Raw genomic sequence first — 22,408 nt, forward strand, 5'->3', positions numbered from 1 at the left:
AATTCGTTTAAGCGTTATGTAATTTGAAAGTAACTTGGCTAGTCTTAGACATGACTAATTAGTTTTGTTAAATAGTTTAATTAAGACGATTCAATCACATTGTCAATACATTAAAAATTCTTTATTTTATCTTTTGATATAAACTGAATTAAAAACGTAGCAGAAAAGTATTATAAAAAAATACTGTTTTATTCTTGTTATGAAAATTATGATGATATTATATTTTTAAATATATACATATATGTATATATTGTATCTTTATTCGATATCATGTTTCCTATATTGTGTGCACCATCCATTATATATTTTATATTTAAAAGACACTTTATAATAGATATTTAATACTAATAGTAGTTAATAACACGAAAATTTTACTTCCAGTTAGTCTGTTAATATCCATCTAATTCGTCGTTTCAATTTTTTTTTTTGAGCAAAGACAGGTGTTTACTGACTTTCGCTTTATTAATATCTAACGATTAAAAATGCTCGAACGTCAAACATATATAATTATACATTATGTGGAACACAAGTAACACATATATATAATATATGCTTATCAGTCTGTTTCTCTCGCAATTCGTTTCACGTTAATTATGTAATTTATGAGATTTTTCATGAAATATCGCTCATATATCGTTTATATGCATTACCATATAACTAATATTGTGGAAGAGGAAACTACAGAAAATTGAAAATTGCGCGATTCTTCATTCTTCAATGTAAAGACAATTATGCATTTGTTATAAACTAGCACATAATAATTAAATATTTACATGATTTCGGATATTGATTTAATCAGAAGATTGGAAAGAAAAATGCCGTTTTTTCTTGTTGTTTTTCATTGATCGTGTGTCATTTCCTTGCGAATTAAATACGCTCAAATTAAATTCGAATAGCTCTGATTTTCTGCTTATTACTTTGTACAGGGATAGATTTTTTATACAAAAAGATACTGATGTTAACACGGGCGAGAAAACAATTGGCAAAGTGAGTCTCGATATAACTGACAAATGGCCAGATAATCGGATAATCAACTTAAAAAACACTTTGCTGTTTCGATTGTAATTAGACAATAAGACAATCACAAATTTTATTCAATTTTAAATTTATCTTATTAATAATCTTCAATCAATTAATATATCTTAAAAATATAATATATACGACAAATTTTGGTTATCCAATTAAATTTCATTTGTTTTTTAAATGATATACATAGATTCTTACTTTTCATTGTTAATTACAAATGGAAATAAAGAGGAATATAAAAAAAACTTAATTTTTTATCGCAACGTTTATAAAATCCGAATTTCACACTTCCTGTTTGAAAGCAATAACTTTCGTTTGCAATACCTATCGTATAATTTTATCGCGATTGATTAGGAATATAGCGATCGTAATGTGATTGTCGATAACGATTGTTTTTGATTAAGAATTTTATTACACACTACGGAGTGACACGGAAGCAATTTTACAAAGCGCCAGACGATTTTGGTTTCTCTTAGCAGCCGGTCTATTGTACTGATCATTAACTATTCGTTATCGTTCGTTGTACTTCATTCCTGCAGACTACGATTGTATCACAGTCCTTGACGAGATCACACTCGCGATAGTCGAGCTACGCGATTAATACATAGGTTTGCGACGACACAGAGCACATAATTATGAAACATTATTGGACGTTTTGTCTCGATAAAGGATCACGATGGTGCCTATTAATTGTGCACCTTCGTACTTATTAATATTCATATTATACAGCACTATCCCAAAAATAAATTCCTTCTTCGCACATTGAAAATAATTTCTAAACTCACGCTAAAACGTATATGTTGGAAAATACTTATTGTAATCAAGTACTTATTTAATCAATAATTTAACCAATCGTTATATCAACCAATTAACAAATCTGATAACAAATAATATTTTTCCATAATTTTTTTTTTCGTAGAATTTTTATAAAATTGATTAAAATTTATCTGTTTCTAAAACAAAATTATTATTCGCTTTTGCTTTTGTTTTTATAAGAAACGCAGATCAAGTCTTTAATTCTATAACTGTTCGAGATTTCTTACCTAATTTCTTAAATATTTATAGAAAATTTTAGAGAGAGAATTTTTTACAACATTGCAGTTTTGCGTTGAAGTATAAATTAATGTAATTTTCTAGTTTTAATTGTATCGCAACCTTCAATAAAAATGAAGTTAATAATGACGATTTAGTCGGACATAGATTATATCACAGCCATTGACACTTAACACTTGACAATTACTATCAATTAACACCCGCTTTTATACATTCGCAAGAGCATTTCTTCAATTTTTCTAGTAGCCTGTTATTTTAGCATTGTCTAAATTTTATTATTCAATAACGTTTAGAAATCATATAGACTCATCACACACAATGTCGTTATATTCTTACATGCCACCAATTTTTTTTCGATTATAAAACACGACACTTACAATTAACATTCAATCAAGGAAGCCTTCGTAGTTGAAACTGACAAATTTCGTAATATAATAATGTATAATGATTCGTCAAAGAACTTTTACACACAGTTTTTCTAAAATATTCAACCGAACTTTATCAACTTAATCTCTGTTAAAATCCTTTTATATTTGAAATATAATTTGTATATAAAAGATAAAAAAAACTCGTAATAATAAATAGAGATGTATAATGAAAGAAATAAAAATGTAATGTTATGAAATAAGAGTGTGAAAAAAGCGAACATAATTGTTAATTTAAATAAAATATAGAGTTAACACATTTGTTGAAATATAAATCTTCATATTCATTAAAAAAATACTGACATTGCAATATCCTCGTTATCAGCATTTATATAAAAGAGATTTATACAGTAAATTTATAAATATAAAACATAATTTGGAAAATGTTGATAACGCGAACGTATTGAACAAATCGTCAAGAGAAGAAAATAAATAAATTATAAAACGCACTTACCTGATGTGCAATAAAATCGAATAAAACGATGAGCAGTTGATAACAAAAAATGAACAAATAAAAATTTTGTGTAAATAACTTGTAATTGCTGTAAAAATAGAAAATCTGAGCGAGACGCAGGCTACATTAGAATACTATCCGATAAAAAGCATCTGAATAATTCCTTGGAGTTGGCAGAACCAAAAAAATGCAATTGACACAAATAATTAATTAATCTGAACAGCTCTGTTCTCAACGGCGCAATGATATGCGAGTCCAACATCGAATTAATACATGATAGCGATATGGTAGCGAAGACTTTTTTCGTCTCGACATCGAAATATACAATAATACATATATTTATCATCTAACGACTTCATATATTCTACATATACAAGCGTATATTCAGTTACGTTACTGTATATTATATTATCACGCTTATCCGAATAAGTTTACTCGATATATAACGACGTATACAGAACAAGAGAATCGCATGTGCTTCAATATCCATATAAAAAAGCCAGGGTCGAAGGTGTACTTGAATAGGCGCCGTTACCCCAAATCGATAAAATTACGGATCTGTCTGCGATGATAACACAGATATCGACTCGCACGCATACGCGATGTAAACAACCTGTCCATATGCCATACGCATAAACGCACGTGTGTATCTACGTTGAGATATATTTATTGCACACGAAACCCCTTCACGGTTTCTCGGAAAGATCAGGAGTCTTTGAGAATGAACTGTCCCCCCTCGCAGAAAAAAATGTCATTCTTAATCCGCATAGATAAAAGGGTATCTTAATTTCTTTCTTTAATTATATACACTCGTATATATGTCATATCGTCCCTTCCTGCTGTTTTATTTATCTCTCGTTCGGTTATTTTATTTTGAATTGCTTTATTCGAAAATTTATTCTAATATTCGCAGTGGAACTGTCGAGAAGAATCAAACGCCTCGTTCTGAGCATTCATTGATAGGAAGAGAAGAGAAGAGAATTCTGCCGCTCCGCGAGAATTATGCTACATTCGGCAGAAGAAAGCACGACTAAGACACGTGTGATCCGATGTCGCGTCGCTTAATATAAATAAAATTATATATACGTGGTCATCTCTCTTTATAGCAGTCTTACACTCGGCATAATTTGCCCTTTCCGATATAATATCTGTATCTTATTCAACGTTCACGCTCGCGCTAGCTGCGGTCGCAAAATTGCGGATGAGCGCAAAGCTGTTGTCCCGGGCTACTGGCGGCACTGGCAACACGAATGCTTATAATATTTGATTCGGCATAAACCATTTTTTACTACTAACACGCAATTCGGATACTTGTCCACGCACTCGGACGATTCGTGCACCTCTGAAACATAACGTTAAAATATGTCTGTCAAGTATCTAACACATCACATCGGATATAATTATTAAGTGGCTTATATCTCGTAATTATCGAGCTGTCGAGAAATTTTTCAAAAATCGCTAAAACTCGCGAAAGTTTGAGGGAAAAAATGAGTTATAAGAGATATAAGTTATAGAAGAGAGTATTTTTTTTTACTTTTCGGCGGTTTGCTCGCCACTGGCACTTCCTTTTTGCATGGCTCCACGTTACATCGTTGCTCCGCACTTGGTTTGCCGATTTCTGAGCAATTAGTGCTGCTAATACCCTCGACGATGCACCGTACAAGCCGTGTTTGCAATCCGGCCCCACATGTTGCGGAACACTAAAATAGGACATACAAAAATGAAATCGCGAGGGGGGGGGGGGCATACACACACATCCGAAATGCAAAAGATTCAAGGAAAAAATTCCCGATAAAAGTCTCCTTTATATAATTTATTATGTATTTACGATACTTTACCGTCGACCAATCGGAGGTAAACCATTCCGGCGAACACGCGGACATTCTGCAGGCTTGCTCAGTCGCTGGTTTGAGATCGCTGCAATTTTTTGCGGGTAGTACGATAAATTCGTTATTCGTTCTAGTTATGCAAGCGATGTCTCGATATTGGACGCCAACGCCACACGAAACAGAACACTAAAACAAAAGTTAAAAAAAAATTATATATCGTCATTAATTATAAAAAATGCAACATAATAATTAAAATAAGGTAAGGGCGTTTTAATAATTTTTTTTCTCAAATCTATTGTAAAAAGTCCGTTTAAAATTAAATTAGGGTGTAAATAATAATTTTTCCTTGTAATTAGAAATTGTGTCTCGAAATTAAAACTAGATTTGTGTAAAGAATTAGTGCAGTTAGTTTTACGCGTAGCCATGAAGTTTTATTCTCTATGTAACGCGCTTGTACTAACGGAAGTCCATGGACTGGCGAACCACTTGGCTCGATCGCAGTTCGTCCCTCGTTCGAAACAATGCATCTCCGTGTCCGGTCTCTCTTTGGGATTGCAGAATAACTCGCTACCGTCGGCGCACGCCACTCGTCTGATCCTCACGCCATTTCCACATTCTGCAGAGCACTGCAACAGTGACAAATACCAATTTTACCTCGAAGTCGAGAAATAAAATTAATTATTCCTTCTTTTTTACATAAACTGTCACAAAGAAATGGGCGACGTGTTATACCTTTGAAGACCATTCCGAGTACAGCCAGGGCGCGTGATGTTCCGCGTCTGTCGCCGCATTACAAGCCGCTATCTCGCACGCTTTTTGAGATTCCGGCTTATTGGCTAACGAACAAGACTGCCCGGATGTTATACACGTCACCGTTCGATTTCGAATTCCACGGCCGCATGTCGCCGAACACTGAAATGCGATAGAAGACTCAATAGACGCAATATATTATTCAATTAAAATTAATTTTAGCAGCGAACAGTTCTATAAATTTGCTGTACACTGAACCAAGAGTTGTAAGAAACATGAACTATCTGTAGAAGAGTTAATAATTGGAAATTCATATTTTCCATTTACGGCAAATTCGGCTTTTTTAATCAATTATTCCCCTAAATTGACAACTGTTGTTCGCTTACATTCTTTTTACGAATTTTCTAATTATTTCTGCTACTTATCGAGACACTACAATTCACACGAATTGTTTCCGATAAATAAAAATAATACTGGCGGCGTTTCCTGTTGACTATTTCCTATGCGCCAGCTGATTTCTCACTTTGGATTCCCAACGATTTCCTGTCCTACTTCCTACACCGTTGAAAGTAGCTGCTTAACAATGAAAGCATGAAGGCATTTAACAGATTAATGACTCACCGGGCCCCAAGCGCCCACGTCCCATCTGGGCACGTCGTGCTGCGAGGACATGCGTCTCAATTCCGGACCCACGTTGGGACACGCCGGTCGAGTGCAGGTTTCCGTGGTACTCAGATCTGGCGGTTGCATGCACGCACCAGCGGCAACGCGCATTGTCAGCCTCGCGTTCAGCTCCTGGATGCACTCGAGTTTTCGCGTCCTGGTGCCGACCCCGCAGGAAACCGAGCACTCGCTCCACGGTTCGGCTCGCCACCTGACAACATTTTCCGGTTCATCGAAATATACGAGATCAAGCTTGTCTGCGAAAAACAGATTTCCTGCAGGGGACAAGGAGTTCATCACGTTTCCAATCGGCCGTTCCTTGAACTCGCGAAGTCGTTTAGCCTCAACAAAATATCACTAAAGCCTGTAAGCTTTAGAAAATCTTTTAAAAATTTAATATGTAAAAAATGAGTTTGACGGTATCAAAGAATCTAATTGAAAGGAAACGCGATGACCAAGAAACAATTCGGAGAAGGATCGTTACAGAAGAAATATATTGAAGTATACCTGGCGGCGCAAGGATGATCGTTGCATCCCAGCGGAGGAGGATGCTTCGGTTTTTCCACATTGCGACAACGTTTGTCGTTGACAGGTGTCTGATTGATCTCGCGAATGCACTTTAAGATCGTCGTTCGTACACCTGCAAGATGCAACGAGTTGCAAAAAGATTTGACTTTGTTTCGGATCTTTTATTACATCTTCGATTAATTTGATTCGTCTAATTTTTCTCAGTGAAAAATTGGCTTGACGGCAACTCTCTTCAAAATCTTTTCATATTGAATGAAAAAGTATCGTTAAATAATATTGGAATTCCATTAAAGTATAATAATATCTCCTTGAAATTTTGAACGAGGAATAAAATTATGTCTGCGGCTTAGACAGTAAAACAATAACTCATTTTCCGTCGCTTTATAACTTAGACCAGCGTTGGCGTACCAACAATTTTATTGAGGAAAATTCTGTCTCAAGTTAGTTAAAGAGTTCTACGAATGAAACGAAGTGCGACACTTTGTATTATGATCGACGTGACCATCGCGTTCCTTTTCTCCGTATTCGTCGCTTTCCGCCCGTATCACGTCAATTTAAATTAGAATATTCCAGCGACAGATATCGGATGCTGTCGCGTGCAATGTTCAGATGTCTAGAAAGTCAGTGACAATTTCCGGTTGGTATCTCAAAAAGTATCACGCTACATATCTATGCACATCTTTGCGGACCTCTACGTTTCTCAATTTTACTCTTATTTAACTTCAATTACTTATTTTTATGCTTATCTCATTGGATTTAGAAAAATTTAAACAAAAATAATTCCAAGATTATTCCAATTACTGCACAAAGCACAACAATTTTTTTAATATTCTAAATATACAGAAAGATCGAAAATATCTGAAATTTTTTACTGTCGTGCTAGAATGTGTCTAATTGTACCGAAACAAAACATATCTCGTGCTACTCTTCCCACGCAACGCCTCAGAGACGTCTAGACAAAGTCGTTTTCCTAATAACCTTTAATTATCTAGGCGCTTTTTACTTAATTGTTCGTTTAATCGGTATCTCGCGACAGACTCGAAATTGTCTTTTTTATATCAAACAGTGTCGTTTGATTTTATTATATGTTCAATTAATATTATACGTCCAACTTATATTTCACAATATATTTTATTAGCTAATAAGATAATCGCGCAAGAAATAATTAAGCATATTGTAAATAAATTCATTTTTAGCGTGAGAGATGTGCTTATTCATCGAAACTCATGCGGTATAGCTGTTAATTTTATCGGCAAGCTTTAAACGGTAATCGATTAGACCATTGCGTTGTATAAGCACAAATATTTAATCGCGCGCAATTTAGAATGTACACCGCGTACATTAGTAATATTTATTCGTTAATATTCATTTATTTCTCGAACGCCGCGATATCATTTTCCCTAAAATATACGAGAGATACGCGAAAATGTATTACACAATATTGGAAATTAACGCAAACTCATCGATCTCAAACGTTGAAATTATAATATTGTACATTCCAAAAGTTAAACAACACGTATTGAAACATTTATCATTCGCAATTCGATGCAATTAACTCACGTTTCGATATTGAATATTAAAATCTCGAAAGAAATATCTTATTGAAAGCACATTATTTTCCAAACACATTGAACTAACAATAATCGATATTTAAATTACTTTACTTTATGAATAAGTATATGTATGACACTGTAAAAATTCAAAATCTCATTTTTTAGTTTCGTAATATAGTATTGCTACAAGATAAAAAATTTATCTCACTATATTATAAATTCTATTTAGAATGTTTTTCAGAAATATTTTTATTACATAAAGTATTAAAAAAATATTACCAAGACTATAAAAAGAAATGATATAATATTGTTAAAGTAGTGATTTTACTTATCTCCAAATCTCTGAAATAGTCGCTGGTGAAATTTTTCTAATCCCAGTTACGAGCAACACCTCTCAGTATCATATGACATGCGATTAATTATCGAGGCATCATCTTCTTACCTCCCCCGCATTCCTTCGAGCATGGAGAAAGGCCGACTATTTTCCAAGCGAACTTCCTCCTCTTCTTCCTTCTCGTCGCCTTTGACTTTGGCTGATCGCCCGCCATCACCGTGGTCGGTGGATGCTTCATCTCTTCCTTCCGTCCGCCGTCGCGCGCGCGCGGATCGCGATCGCGACGCGTCGAAGATAAATCGCCCCGCCGATCCGATCTGGAAGACAGAGAGCAACGAGTTGTACGAACGAAGACAAATCGCGCGCGCGGCTCGACTCTCCGCGCGAGAAGTTCTCTCGTACGCGCGCACGTAGATTCCTCCTGTGCCGCACAAAGGGGGAAGTCCGTCGGCGGAATCCGAGCCGATGAGCGAACGCCGCGTGAGAGGCTCGCTCCGAGATGTATTTCAGAAGTGTCACAACGATCGAACGGTGGAGATAAGAGTGAAAATTAAAGATTAAAAATTACGGGGGAAACCGTATCGAAGCGGATAAAAACGTTCAAGATAATTAAACCCTGTGGGAACGAATTACATACATGCAATCTGTAATTTTAACGTTTTATGGGAGAGGAATAACTTTGAAAACTGTTCTGCCGATACTTAAAAAAAAAATGATGTCGCTTGTTTTAAGTATGTATTTACATTCTTGTAACGGGTACTCGCACGGTCACGTGGGTATCTGGACTAGGTATCTCGTTGCCTCGATCACTTGCTCCTACGAAGACGAATAAAACATGGTTTATGGGCTATAATCGGTTTTTTTTAATTGTACATAATTGATTGGCAATGAAGCAATTACCTGCGACAAGCAGCGGCGGTGCAATCACCGCTTTATCGTCCGGCACTTCTTTCATAGGCAGCATGTACTTGTACAGAACGCCTGGATTTAATTCCACGGATAAAATCTATGATAATGCGCGAATAATGATATTAGCAGTGAGACTGAATTTGTTTAAACGCGCAGATTAGAACGCATTACTGAAAATTGACAATACAAATGCAAAAAATAATAATTAAGTCAAATACGTGAAAAAATTGTGTGTTTTATTTTCAAATTATAGTTTGACGGTGTTATAACGTAAGAGAGAGTAAGGCGAACAAAATTAGAGAGACAGCAAGCATCCGTGAGTAAAAAATTCATTCGTAAATTGTAGCTCGAATTATTCGTGTAATGAAAGAAAATCTCTGTTCCTGATACGATTAACGAAAAGTGACGATAACGCGGATAGTACCTCTAAATGCAGAGACTCGTTCAACGGTCCGGTCGCCAAGATACACTCCATACGGTTCCTATCGCCCCTCTGGTATGTTAATGTCGTACCAGCCGCTTTATAAGTACCACTGGGACTGTAAGACCACGGTCCGTTTAGGATGTAACTGCCGTTACTGTCTCTCAACGCTGCGAGTAGATCGATCGTTTGTTAACCAGGCATACCACCGTTGCGTATATCGCCGCGTAAAAACGCCGCTTAATTATTCGCCTCTGCAGTGCTTTGATTAAATTATTATTGTGGCGCTCTAAATTGCTCGTAAATAAATTACTTTTACTAAATTATCAGAAGTGATAAAAATACCCACGATTATTCGCAGTGGCTATTCATCGATTTTCTGCTGATACGATTGTTTTCAATAGTCTAATGTCAGGCAATTATAAAATGTTAATTACTTAATGTTAATTTGCAAAAGACAGAATCACTTTAATTCGATAAATCGTCAATGCTACCTAGAAAATTACTGCTGAATCGGAGCTCGGAAATGTTAAGCGACATGGCGCCCTTCGGAATCGTAGTCACCTGCTGGTGACCCTTGGACAGAATCGGCTCCATGAAGATACCCTCGTACAATCTGCACCCTCTGCCTTGGCCACCGCACACGCCGCAGGCGTCCATCGTCGCACCGGAGCCCACCACCCCGTCGCATCCTACAGGCTGCATGGCAAATATACGAATTTTCGGCATCGCTGCGTTTAATCCATTTAGAAGATCCACACGGGACTCTCCTCAATTTTGTCGAGTCTTTTACTCTCAAGAAATTGCATTTCTCACAATATCTTTTCCTCTCGAGATAGATTTATTATTATAATAATTAAGATTATTATGGTTAGACTTACAAAAAGTTTTCTTAATTTTTGTTCAATTTAAGAGTTAGTTCTCTAAAAATTTTGTTATTTCTGTTAGAAAAAAACTCCGACAATGGATTCATCTTGGGAGAAGAAAAACGGGGAAACACGTGTTCATTCCATACTGCTGGAGCCGCGATGAAATCGGAGAGCCCCGATTGTTGATTGATAAATGCATCTGACCGAATTGGACCGGGCGTACGATGAACCCCAATATCGACAGGAGAAAGGAACGAGAGAGGGTCGTCGCGCGCGGCGAAGGGCCCAAAACACGGGTCAATAGCGATCTCATCGATTGATCGTATCGTATCGCGCCGGCCGGCCCGGTGTCGGTCATTAATTTCCGGCATCGTTCTCTCGCCTAACGCTCGCGCTATTCATACCTTGCATTGTCCGGCGACGCATAGCCATCGTTCGCCATTGCGTTCCGTTGAAATCCTGCCGCCGCCGCCACCACCGCCGCTGCCGCCGCTGCGTCCGCGAAGATTCGGAGCATCGCAGGGCGTGCCGTCCATTACTGCCGGTTCAAGCGTTGCGTAAAAACGCTCGCCGACTGCACGGCAATTGAGCGCGCAGGAGTTTGGCGCTGGGGAACAACAGTAGTCACGATTAGGCCAGGCGGAAGTTAGGTCACCAGGCCTGGTCGTTAGCTACGTCATCGTTATATCGGTCGAACACCGATCGAGCGACGTCACTGGCTCGTTTGAGTATCGCAAGACGCTTCTTTGTTACTTCATAAAAGTCGTATCAGGCCAGCCGCAAAGAAGGAAATTCCGCCAGAAAAATTTAATACACGTAAAATTTAATATCATTAGATGTTACAATTGATAATTAATTGATAACTGCATCGATCCTCATTATTTAGGAGTTAATCCAGTAATGATAAGACAATCGATTAAAATGTTATAGTTAATGTTAAACTAATTAATGGTCCTAATTCCGATTTTTTTGCTCTAGCCGTTTCGCATTTAAATCATCTCTTAGACATTTAAATTATATTTTCCATGATATTAGAAATTAGAAGGTGGACACAAAAGATTAATTAAGACTTTTTCTGACTAAGGCTTTAGTATTAATTATTTAGTATTGTTTGCTCTCCAGAAAAATAAATGCTTCTTGGAATAATTATTACTAATTGAAGAACATATTTCTTAGAAATAATAATCCAGATAATTATAATGAGATAATGATCAGAACCTAACAAATCATTTCACTCACCGTCCACAAAGGGAACCCAGACGTAACTGCGGCCCTTGTAGTTCCTACCGTTGTACTTGGCGCACTGTTCCGCCCGCAAGTCTTCCGGGAAGTTCGGGCATTCCTGCACACAAACGCATAATGGATTAATTAAACTTACGATAATTGAGGATCGATCGAAGAGAACGGCGTTACTATCGAGAAACAGATGCCACGGTTCGGCTTCTTCGGGCGGGGAAGGGTAGGAGGAAGGGAGGGAGGGAGGGAAAAAACCGATGCGATCGATCGTGTCGCTTTTTACGGCACGTCGCGCTTTTCCCAAAGCGCTGCGGGTAAATAAAGGTAAAATTATTTGCGGCCTCTGGCAGAAAAAAAAGCTCGCATTCCGAGCCGCCGCGCCGCGTGCGTCGAGAGGAAGTCCGTATATTCGTGCAAACACGCGAATGCCGGCACGTGTGGTGCGCTATGTACGCGGCCGCTCTGCAATTTCCGGGTAGACTATTAATTGCCGGCGAACGAAACGGTGGTTACTTTGCCCGGGCATGTTTGCGAATCGCGAATGCAGCTCGGAAATGTAGTCCCCGAGTATCGAGCCCGAAGATAAATATTCCTCCGCACGGGGCGTCGTTTTTCTCCCCGGGTAATAACGGATAACGAAGCCGCATCTTTTAGGTAACATCAAGTCAATTTCGCTGTTTCGCGATTTTAATTTCAATTTCAGCAATTTTAAAGGCTACGCTAAAACTCCTGTTTAACGTTTCGCTTTGTGTTCTTAATGAAATAGCGGTTCTCTCTTCAAAATGATACGATACGCGAAATACGCAAAGTACGAGTGCTTGTGGGTCAAGAACACCCGGTACGTCAACGCGGGCACTGATGGGGGCCGAGATGTAAACAGATCTTATCTCTCGCGCGCGCGGTCTTTACTACCATCAAGAGCTAATCAACACCGGCGAGCCCTTTCTCCCTTCCTCTTCCTCCTCGATATACCGGCAAAAGCCATCCATTACACGGCGGTCTTTAGTCTCGCAGGTGGTGATTATTCGTATAAATTTTAAACAACGCGCCACGCGCATACACTCACACACACACACACATTCCGGGGATATAAATCGTCGTCGTGCGCATCCTTAATTGGCCCGCGCGATGATTTGTTCGAGGCTCGTGACGCACCGTCGCGAGAGGAAAATCTCGAGGAGCGTGCCTTGCAGCGCGCACGGGTCTATATAGGTGGATATAGACGCGCGCGTTGATTTATGTGCGGCATCATGGAAGTGGTGACACACGCGCGAGCGTGTATGCGAATTTTATGCGGACGAGAGCGAGGACTAGCTGTCGCGCGGCTAATTGTCGGTTCAAGGCCTCGGCAATAAACCGCCCTGGAAATATAAAGCGTCTCCGTTTTCTTGAAATTCCCGGGATCTCTTCGCTGAGAGGACGCGAATATTCTTTTCGGCCTTGCAGATTCTTTCTTCGCAAAATTTACGCTTACGTCGGATACCGGCGAACTGAGTGCGATCGACGAAAACGAGCTTGGCAAGCAAGATTTTATCCTCGAGCAAATTTTACATCGTGGTGACAGTTCAAGAGATATCACTCGAATATGTATCTTCGAAACTTTTTAGACGCATGTACGATAAGAGTTAGGGTATAGAATTAGATGCTTTATAAAACTATTACGTTTCCTTCTAATTTAAGAACTGATCTGTCTTGATTTTTCAAGAGTTTCTCTATAATTTTTGTCGATAAATGCGCTGAAGGTCTTACCTGCGTATTGCACGTGTGGTAGCGTTTGTATGTGCCGATACAAATGGGCCTGGCATTGCTCGTACCGTTCTCCGAGATAATACTTCGCCTCCTCAAAAGTCTCCTGGAACGAATCGCTCGCATTAGCTCAGCCATTGACTCGCGCGAGTAGCGCGCGATGCATCTCGATTTTTATCGCCAAGTACTAAGCGCGTTTTTTAGGAGTGCACAGCACCACATGCAATCTCAAGATCAAAGGGAAAAAGGAGAGAGAACACGCACGTGATAAGAATGAAAGAAACATTTCTCTATGCGTATTATTTAATCATCGCGGTAATTATCTGTTACTAGATGGAGAGACAATCACTCAATATATCGCATTTTTTTGTTTCACATATAAAATTGAATAAGATGATTTGAGAATTAAAATTTTTCTCTTTGATGCACTTTATTTAATTGCCATCCTATCTAAAAATGTTATATAACTATAAATAATTAACTATTATATAATGTTATATAATTAACTTATATAATTAAAATCGCTATTTCAATTCATTATGATTACGACGAAGCAAAATATGATTGATTCGACCAGATTCCTTAATTATTTATATTAAATTAGTCACTAATAAAAAATCTCGGATAACTGTCATCAAGGATAAAACGAATTTTCAATTCATCAGGCGATCGGCAACTGCGAGATACTCTGACTACTTTGTATTTACTCGTATAGTGAACTCGTCGCGATATTCATATTGCGAGTCACGTAACGGCTCGCGGTAGCGTTACGAAGGTGTAAATGTCAGTGGCGATAACAACACGTTTCTGCCCCCGGGAGAAGCTCGCAGGAGTCGTCGGCCTGCCGGTGTATAATCTTCTTACGCTACTGATCCGTAATTTGCACGCTGCTTTATAGCTAGCCAGACAGGACATACAGGGTGTGCGGAACTTGTGCGCTAAAGTCTCTTTCAACGTGAAGTGAGTTCTGAATTATTCATGTTTTACTTGAATTTTATATATATTCTTTTATTCTTCAGATACTCTAAAGTTAGTTTATATACAGTCTCAAACGATTCTGACGACAAAATTCGCTCACGGCTGGATTCTCAAGAAGGAAATGCATGGAGAAAGCATACTTAAATAATAAATAAGTAAAGTGATTAATTTTTTCTCTCCGTTTTTCTCCCTTGTGCGCGCGCATCGAATAAATATTTGTACAAATATCACAATGTATGCAACGTCAAGAAGTTTTGAAAAATGCAATAAAAAAATTTAATCGAATTCTTTTCGTGCGCTTCATATTCGTGAAATGAATGACAGTAATATTTATAAAAGTATTATTTAAATTCTGTATAAAGAGGAAAAAATGTGTTCCGTTCAAAGTGAAAACCACGCTTCACAATATCGCACAATCTTCATCATAAAAAAGTTACATGCATTCGTGAATCAGTTTTTTTCAGAATTTTACTCCGGCTCTAAACTTCCAAATATTTTAAAAAAGATTTGTACTAACGTATTTGTTTCAACGTAAATAAGTGAACAACAAAAAATACTGTGCATTATTGCATTGAAAAATGTAAAACGTATATTTCATCTAAAAACTGCGCTTGTCCATCCATATACCTACTGCGCTATTGAAGAAAACGAGTTAAACGATCATTTCGTAATGAAGGATACCGACGAATCCGAGGCACCCTGTATGTTCCCGTGCATACGAAGGAACCGAAGAGGATAAGGCGGTGAGATCGATCAATCGACGAATTGAGGAGTAGGCGTAGCGCACGAAGTTCCAAAGTTCCGCGCGATTACGCTCGCGAAATGCAAGCGACTCGACTATAGCGAACGCTTACCTATGATCCAAATTGCGCCAGGCCCTAACGGTACCGCGGAGGCATGTGATTATTGTTAGGATCAACTGCGCATTATCGCAAGGTGCTTTGCATTCTCGCGATGGAGCCGCGACGCCCGACGATTACCGATCCCCGTCATGACCTCGCGCGGAAGATCGTGCCCCCCCCCCCCGCGCACCGCGAGGACAAAGGTGAAGCAAGGTGTGGAAATCATTAATCGAGCGTGAAGATATTTGGATGCTAATATGGTCGTATAACGCTTTGATACTCATGCTTAGACTCATTTTCACGATATATGGTTACCTAAAGGTTAAAAATTATCAAAAAGTTTATTGTTTAATAACGTTTGATTAGGATTTAACCATCAATGTACGCGTAACCTTTAGTTTATTTGACTCTAAGCTTATGTTGAAAGTGTGTTTTAGTAAACTTTCAAGTTTTAGTTAACCTAATTTTTTCGTTAACCATATATATTATAAAACTGGGCCTCAACAAACTCTCGTCGCGTTTTGTTTTACGCTTTTACTTTAAAAAAATATATCGCATGTACTAAATACTTATAACACATATTTCGTTCCATATTTACATAATGCTATTTTAAAATATTTTATATGCGTTTTTTTATGTATTTTAACATAGCATTATAAATCTGATACTAAATTTGACGTTATATATGTATATATATATATATATGTTTCTTTTAATCAACACTTTAAAAATGATTTCAGGATTTTTATTAATCTGTTATATTAAATGCACTCACCGTAGAGGGACGCATTCCCGAAATTGGGACTGGATACCAGTGCCGCAAGATCTGGAACACTCGCTCCATGAACTCCATGTACCCCAAGTCCCTCTTACTCTGTTGTCATGGGCAATTCCAAACTGCGTTCTCTCTTGTAACATATGATACACCTGGAGAAATCAATTCCGTTTTATTAATCGAGTGCTTCAACAAGCATTAACTCTATAAATAACTTACAATCAAATAAAAAGATCTTAAAAACAAGAATAGTTCTCAAATAAGCTTATTTCTGTCTGAAAATTTAAGATATATATATACATATATATATATATATATATATATCTTTTTTTAATTTTAATAATTTATGTAAATATAGCTATATACTTCACTTATCGACATCTTTCACATAATCTAATTTATGTTATCTTTTTAATATAGTACCTATTATATTCAGACGTTGAATTTTATCTAACAAACATTTATTTGAATCTTGTTTCCAAGTTTTTACTTATCGCCTTTTTCGTATCACTCGTCAGATAATTGCGCGAATGTAAAGAGCGACGATAACTATTATAATGCAAAAGAAAGAATATTGAGGCAGGTAACTGTATGAATGGTGATTAAACGATGAGGCAGATAGTAACGCGCGTCTGGTATTCTGTTCCTGTTAATCACACGCCAGCATCATAGAGCACAAACTGTTTGTTCGGTAATTAATATCGCTACCGCGAACGAGATTCCAATTAGATCGTATGCGTTTCGGTATCACGTACTCTTGTCGTGATTAATTAAACGAAGGATCGATTACCGTATTGCACACACGGCGGCTGAATTTACGGCGTTCGATCGATCTCCGCGCACAACGGGCTACTCGTTGCATTAGCTTCTGCCGGAAGTTCGCGCTAAGGTAGCGTCGCTCCATCGGGAAGAAAGCCACGACGTTCTCACGTAAAGATTTCCCGCGCTTCATACTTCATGTCCGATCCTCCCTTCGATCGCGCACGTCTAATTAATCAAACGCGAAGAGTCGCGCATCTCTCCCGTTCCCTTACGCGCTATACACGCGCAAATATCTCTCTCGTCTGCAGAATACAAATCGTCGATTTCGCCGAACCTGCCGCGAGACGAATAACAACCGTTAAATCTCTTAAATGCGAACTTTTGTTCCACCCACGTTCGCGACGTTCGCGTCGGCTCTCTATGCGTCGGTCGCCGAGGATCGCCTCTATTTTTAACGAGTCGATAAGGATTTAGATTTTACGAATAAGAGAAGAAAGGGGAAAATACACAAAACGGACAATTACGCTTTTCGTAAACACCGCGCGCCATCGTTAACGACGAATTTAGGATTCGAGTGAAGAGCGCTCTTAGCTGCCTTTTTTTTTTGCAAGTCGTTAACCCCAAGAGCAGCGGACTAATACTTCCTTAATGCCTGGCATTAACTCCGGAACGTTAATCACAGGCGCTTATACAGCATCAGGCTCTGTACAAAGGACGGAAATATGTACCTACTTCACGTTGGATATACATGAGGAGACGTTTACAGTACACGGAATAATGAGAATAAATTCAAGCAACGACAATACTTCATGGAGAGAAAGAGAAGATATTTTATGTATTTTTAATAATATACCGATCTGAGGTTGAGGAGAAGACAAGAATTTGATTAGAAGCTAATCAAATGGAACAAATCAAATTCTTGGCGTGGATAGAATTTTTTAAAGTGTCCGGAAGGATGGTTTATCGAGCATGAGGGTGCCTTCCGACGCGTGTATTTGATCGAAATATTTTGTATTGTGCTTGTGGCACTTACGAGTTACTCTGCGCGAAGCTAGAAATGGGACAAATAATAAAAAAAATCATTCCAGGAACATTCCAAACTTCAACCAGCTAGTCAGAACGCGTCGGTGTTTCCTAAGCCGAGCCGTCTATTTTCGTGTCATCCGTAATGCCGCAACATTTTCCAGAACAAACGTACTCTTAAGTGTAATTATAAAGCTGCGGCGGCGGTGGCGACGGTGGCAGTGGTTGCACAGCACGCGGGCACTGTGTTTGCGTTCGTTCTCGTGTCGCGCGCCGCGTGGCCTTGCTCCCGGCGAGCTCTCGCCTCTCTGCACGTAATTTAGGGACCTCCTCTCGGTGTCAATTAATTACCCTCACTCGGCGTAATGCCCCGGTACGGCGGCCATGTAATTGCGTATTAATTCCCGCAAGTGGATCGAATTAATATGCATCGCGCGCGACGACGAGGACTGTCGTCGGTGAAGCGAGCGGGATCGCCGAGATGGTCCGATCGCGAGATCGAATCGAGCTTGTCGCAAACGTGATTATTTGTTGACGCTTAATCGGTGACATCGGCTCCGAGTGGAAGTCACTCAACAAGTAGCATAACTAGCTTGTTATCGAACTGTACTACAGAATCAATCTTCTGTCACTTGGCATTTATTAATGAAACGAAATGATTTTTCAAAGTTTAATTTAATTGTTTTTCGGACAAGTTACTTAATTTGCGAAGGACTTGGAACAAAAACTGCGACGAGAAACATTCTTTTTTATTTAATTTAATGAAAATACTTTTCTACTTGACAGTTACGATTTGTAAAAACAGAAAACGTAATTTCTATGAAGACTTACTTCTATGGGATACTTGTCAGGCATATGAGAGGACGATACACCGGCCGTGCTCAGCACCATCAGGGCTAGAATCGATCTGCAACAGAGATAGAAGCAGGCGTATAAATCAATTGTATAAATACGAAGATCGATGACGCAATGCAGACGAGTGCGATCTATACTTTCGTGACCGAAAACCGTTCGCGCCGAGCGAGGCAATTACTCTTTTATCGTCAGCAGCATCGCCCCTTTCGCCTGCTTTCATTGAGTTAGAAATTTCAAGAATGCGATCTTAATCTTCATTGAGCAACTAAGGCGCACTTTCGCACATGTGCAATGATAATTGATGCTAGCAATAAACTTGTTTCCTTGACGCTCTGATGTACTTATATCTCTTTACGTTAAAAGTGCGAATCAATTAATTAATTATAAATTAATATAGTAAAAATAAATATATTTACTTAAATATGCATTTAAATAGAATTATTCTCCTTCTTTTTTATCCTCTAATTATTTTATTTTTCTATCTAAAAAATTAGCAATCAAAAAATATTTCGAGTGCAGCATCATATTTATCATAAAGAAGTGTGATTTGCGTAATTTATACGACACGGCGTTAAAGTATCGCGTAGCGAAGACGGCAGAAAACGTATTTCTCGCTGACAGGCCTCGGACAACATGTTGCTTCCGTTGGCGTAATCATTAATGTAGCTTGACCACGTAGATGTAGATCTTGGCAATCGATATAGCCAATTCGCGTTGACTTATCTCGTCTCGATCGATCGCGAACTACACCACACGCACGTCCCAATTTTTCCCACCGTACACAGTCGCTCTTTCTCCCCGCGTGCATCCTGAGCTCGAACTCGACATGCAATCTCCAGCATCCGTTGCTACACGGGATAACGATTGCGCACCACGTCCCCGGAAGCCACATTTTTTCGGCTGATGAATTAGCTTGGGAGCGCGTTCGCGGATTTACAAACACCGCATATAAGAAAAGAAAAACGAAGAAACGTGACCAAAATATCGCAACACATGATATTACCTGATACCTAACTAATATTTAACGGTAGATAATATATGAGATACATTAAAAGTAGATGCACGGAAAAGAACGGTTTCGCTAAAGTATCTAAAAATTTAGCTAGATATAGATATGAAAATAATTTTGTTAAACCATCAAAATAATTATATACAACGCTCAAGCTAGTTGCTAGAATGTCAAAACTTTTTGCAACGTTGCTCATTATGCTTGAGCGTCCCATATACAATTATTTTGATCCAGCACTCAGAGAAATGTTTCGCTTCAGTTAAAATTCTAAATATTACACTTAAATTATATCGCTGTTTTTTGTAACTGCTAAAAAATTGTCTGTCATACGTAGAATTTATAGCAGTATTATTGTAAGAATACACCTATATAAGAAAATATAGGTCTCATAACTATAAAATATGATTGGAATCTGGATTAATTAAACGTCATAGAGAAACTTTCGTGCTAAATTTGACAGATAAATCAGATATAATTTCTGTCTCTGTTATCTATGTGTATTGATTCAATACAAAACATATATAGTATCGCAGTGCTTACTAATCACTTATCCGTTTTAGCTCATTTTTCGTAAATAAATCTATCTAAATAATTTTCGCTATAATTGCAAGATTACTTTTTTCAGTGAGTCTAACAAAATTATTTTCAGACTTGCATCTACCTAAATTTTTAGATACTTCAGCAAAATCCTTTTTTTCCTTGTGATATTTAAGTACGAACGTTTAGTGCATATATGAATAGCTTCGTCCGAATTCCTTTCTTCCAGTTTGAAGAAAAGGAAAAGTAAACGGAGGAGTGCAAGCATGAGCGAGGTTCGAAGAGCAACGAAGAAAATGCACAGACGATGAAGTGTGCTTTCATGCGCGCAGAATCGCGACCGACTTGTCCACACGCTTCTCCACGCTAATTATTCATAAACGCTAAACGGCGAGCCGAGAAACGTATACGGACAAATAGAAAACGCATACGGCGATGATAGGCCGCGATGCAATGCGCGCAGATGCGCTCTGATGCCAGCGTAAATGCCAGCCGCTGTATCATCTTCCTCGTGGAAATTACTCAAAAGCGTGCGAGCTTTAAAGATACTGGAAGGAGGAGGCGAAACCGATGCAAAACGCAGATGGCGATACGCTTTGATGCATCGAGGCGCCCCGGCCGTGCCGTTCCGCGAGTTGAATGTAGTCAAAAAGTTGCGAGATAAGAGCGCAAATTCCAAGTTAAAGGAGAATCTCTGTTACTTAAATATTTGACTCAAATATTTTACATATAGATTACGCAAAAACACTCTCAGCGCAGAAATTAATAAAACATTAATTACGGACGTGTATATATTAGATAGTATCTCTTTGAAATGAAAATCTTCCGATCTCGGGGGTTCTTTCGTTTATATACGAGATAAAAATCGACGTCCAATCCTTAATTAATTCTAAATCATATATATATATATATATATATATATATATATATATACAATTTAATTATTCCTCACAGCAAATTAAAGTTAATATTTTATGAATCATTGCAATGCTTAAATATATTCTACACCTTCGTGAGAAATAAAAAATTCGTCTTTGAGTGCGTGCTTATGAATTAAATCAAAAAGAAATTCAATAAAAGTCATTATTCACACTTGACTTGTACACAATCACTTGCTTCGGAGTTAGAAGCCAACGAGTATCTCAAGGTACTCGCGCGCGAGCAGGAAGTGCGTACGAGCTAATAGATCACACACAAAGGAGCAAAGGGAAGAGACCCCGACCGCCGCCAAGTAAACTGTGCCACTAAGCGTTTAATAACGTTTCACTTGTTGCGTTTTCTCAGAAAGCTTAATTAATCATTAGATTCCGCCGCGGATGAGCGAGAGGGGGGGGGGAAGAGACCGGGGTCCGAAGACGCGGGGGTGAGAAGAGCAGGACGCGGACCACCCGTCGCTACTGCGGCAACGGTAGCGACGCGCGTATACATGCAGTCATGCGTGCGCACATACGTGAGCGTGTGTACTCGCGCGAAATCAGAAAAATGCGTGCGCTATCTCGGCTATATCCACACGAGCGCGACGCGCTCGTAATCGAGGGGCGGCATGCCGCTTCGTGAGATGCACCACACGCGAGCGATGAGGCATTGCGACGCGACGCGACGCGACCGCGATGTTGCGCGTTCGCCCGCGACGCCCAACACGTGTACCCATCTGCTCCCGGGACCTCTCGCAGCGAGTCTTCGCGAGAGGATCGCGCGAGATCGCAGTCGGATTGGGAACGAGGAATTCTGATTTTTGTCATACCGCCGCGACCGCGAGCAAGACTCGCGTCGTTCATTATAACGTGTCTCTATATACTTCGCGATGCGATTCGCTGTTGCGTCCGCGCCA

The 22,408-nt window shown here is 38.8% G+C and overlaps 1 protein-coding gene across 1 annotated transcript in view; it reads right to left on the reverse strand.

The window, feature by feature from the left end:
- Positions 1-3,022: 3,022 nt before the first annotated feature.
- LOC105459147 (thrombospondin type-1 domain-containing protein 4-like) overlaps positions 3,023-22,408 on the reverse strand; it is a 72,807-nt gene continuing 53,421 nt past the window's right edge. The window contains exons 5-21 of the mRNA XM_011704926.1: positions 19,008-19,083; positions 16,392-16,543; positions 13,800-13,902; positions 12,054-12,156; positions 11,219-11,421; positions 10,440-10,644; positions 9,949-10,115; positions 9,516-9,621; positions 9,359-9,431; positions 8,724-8,932; positions 6,708-6,840; positions 6,159-6,411; positions 5,520-5,699; positions 5,249-5,413; positions 4,797-4,973; positions 4,493-4,658; positions 3,023-4,300 (exon numbers count right to left, since the gene is read on the reverse strand). Coding sequence (XP_011703228.1) covers positions 4,185-4,300; positions 4,493-4,658; positions 4,797-4,973; positions 5,249-5,413; positions 5,520-5,699; positions 6,159-6,411; positions 6,708-6,840; positions 8,724-8,932; positions 9,359-9,431; positions 9,516-9,621; positions 9,949-10,115; positions 10,440-10,644; positions 11,219-11,421; positions 12,054-12,156; positions 13,800-13,902; positions 16,392-16,543; positions 19,008-19,083 — 2,587 coding nt within the window. The 3' untranslated portion in view covers positions 3,023-4,184. The remainder of the gene's footprint in view (positions 4,301-4,492; positions 4,659-4,796; positions 4,974-5,248; positions 5,414-5,519; positions 5,700-6,158; positions 6,412-6,707; positions 6,841-8,723; positions 8,933-9,358; positions 9,432-9,515; positions 9,622-9,948; positions 10,116-10,439; positions 10,645-11,218; positions 11,422-12,053; positions 12,157-13,799; positions 13,903-16,391; positions 16,544-19,007; positions 19,084-22,408) is intronic.

This window comes from Wasmannia auropunctata, unplaced genomic scaffold (assembly GCF_000956235.1).
Source record: "Wasmannia auropunctata unplaced genomic scaffold, wasmannia.A_1.0 LD334208.1, whole genome shotgun sequence".
NCBI lineage: Eukaryota > Metazoa > Arthropoda > Insecta > Hymenoptera > Formicidae > Wasmannia > Wasmannia auropunctata.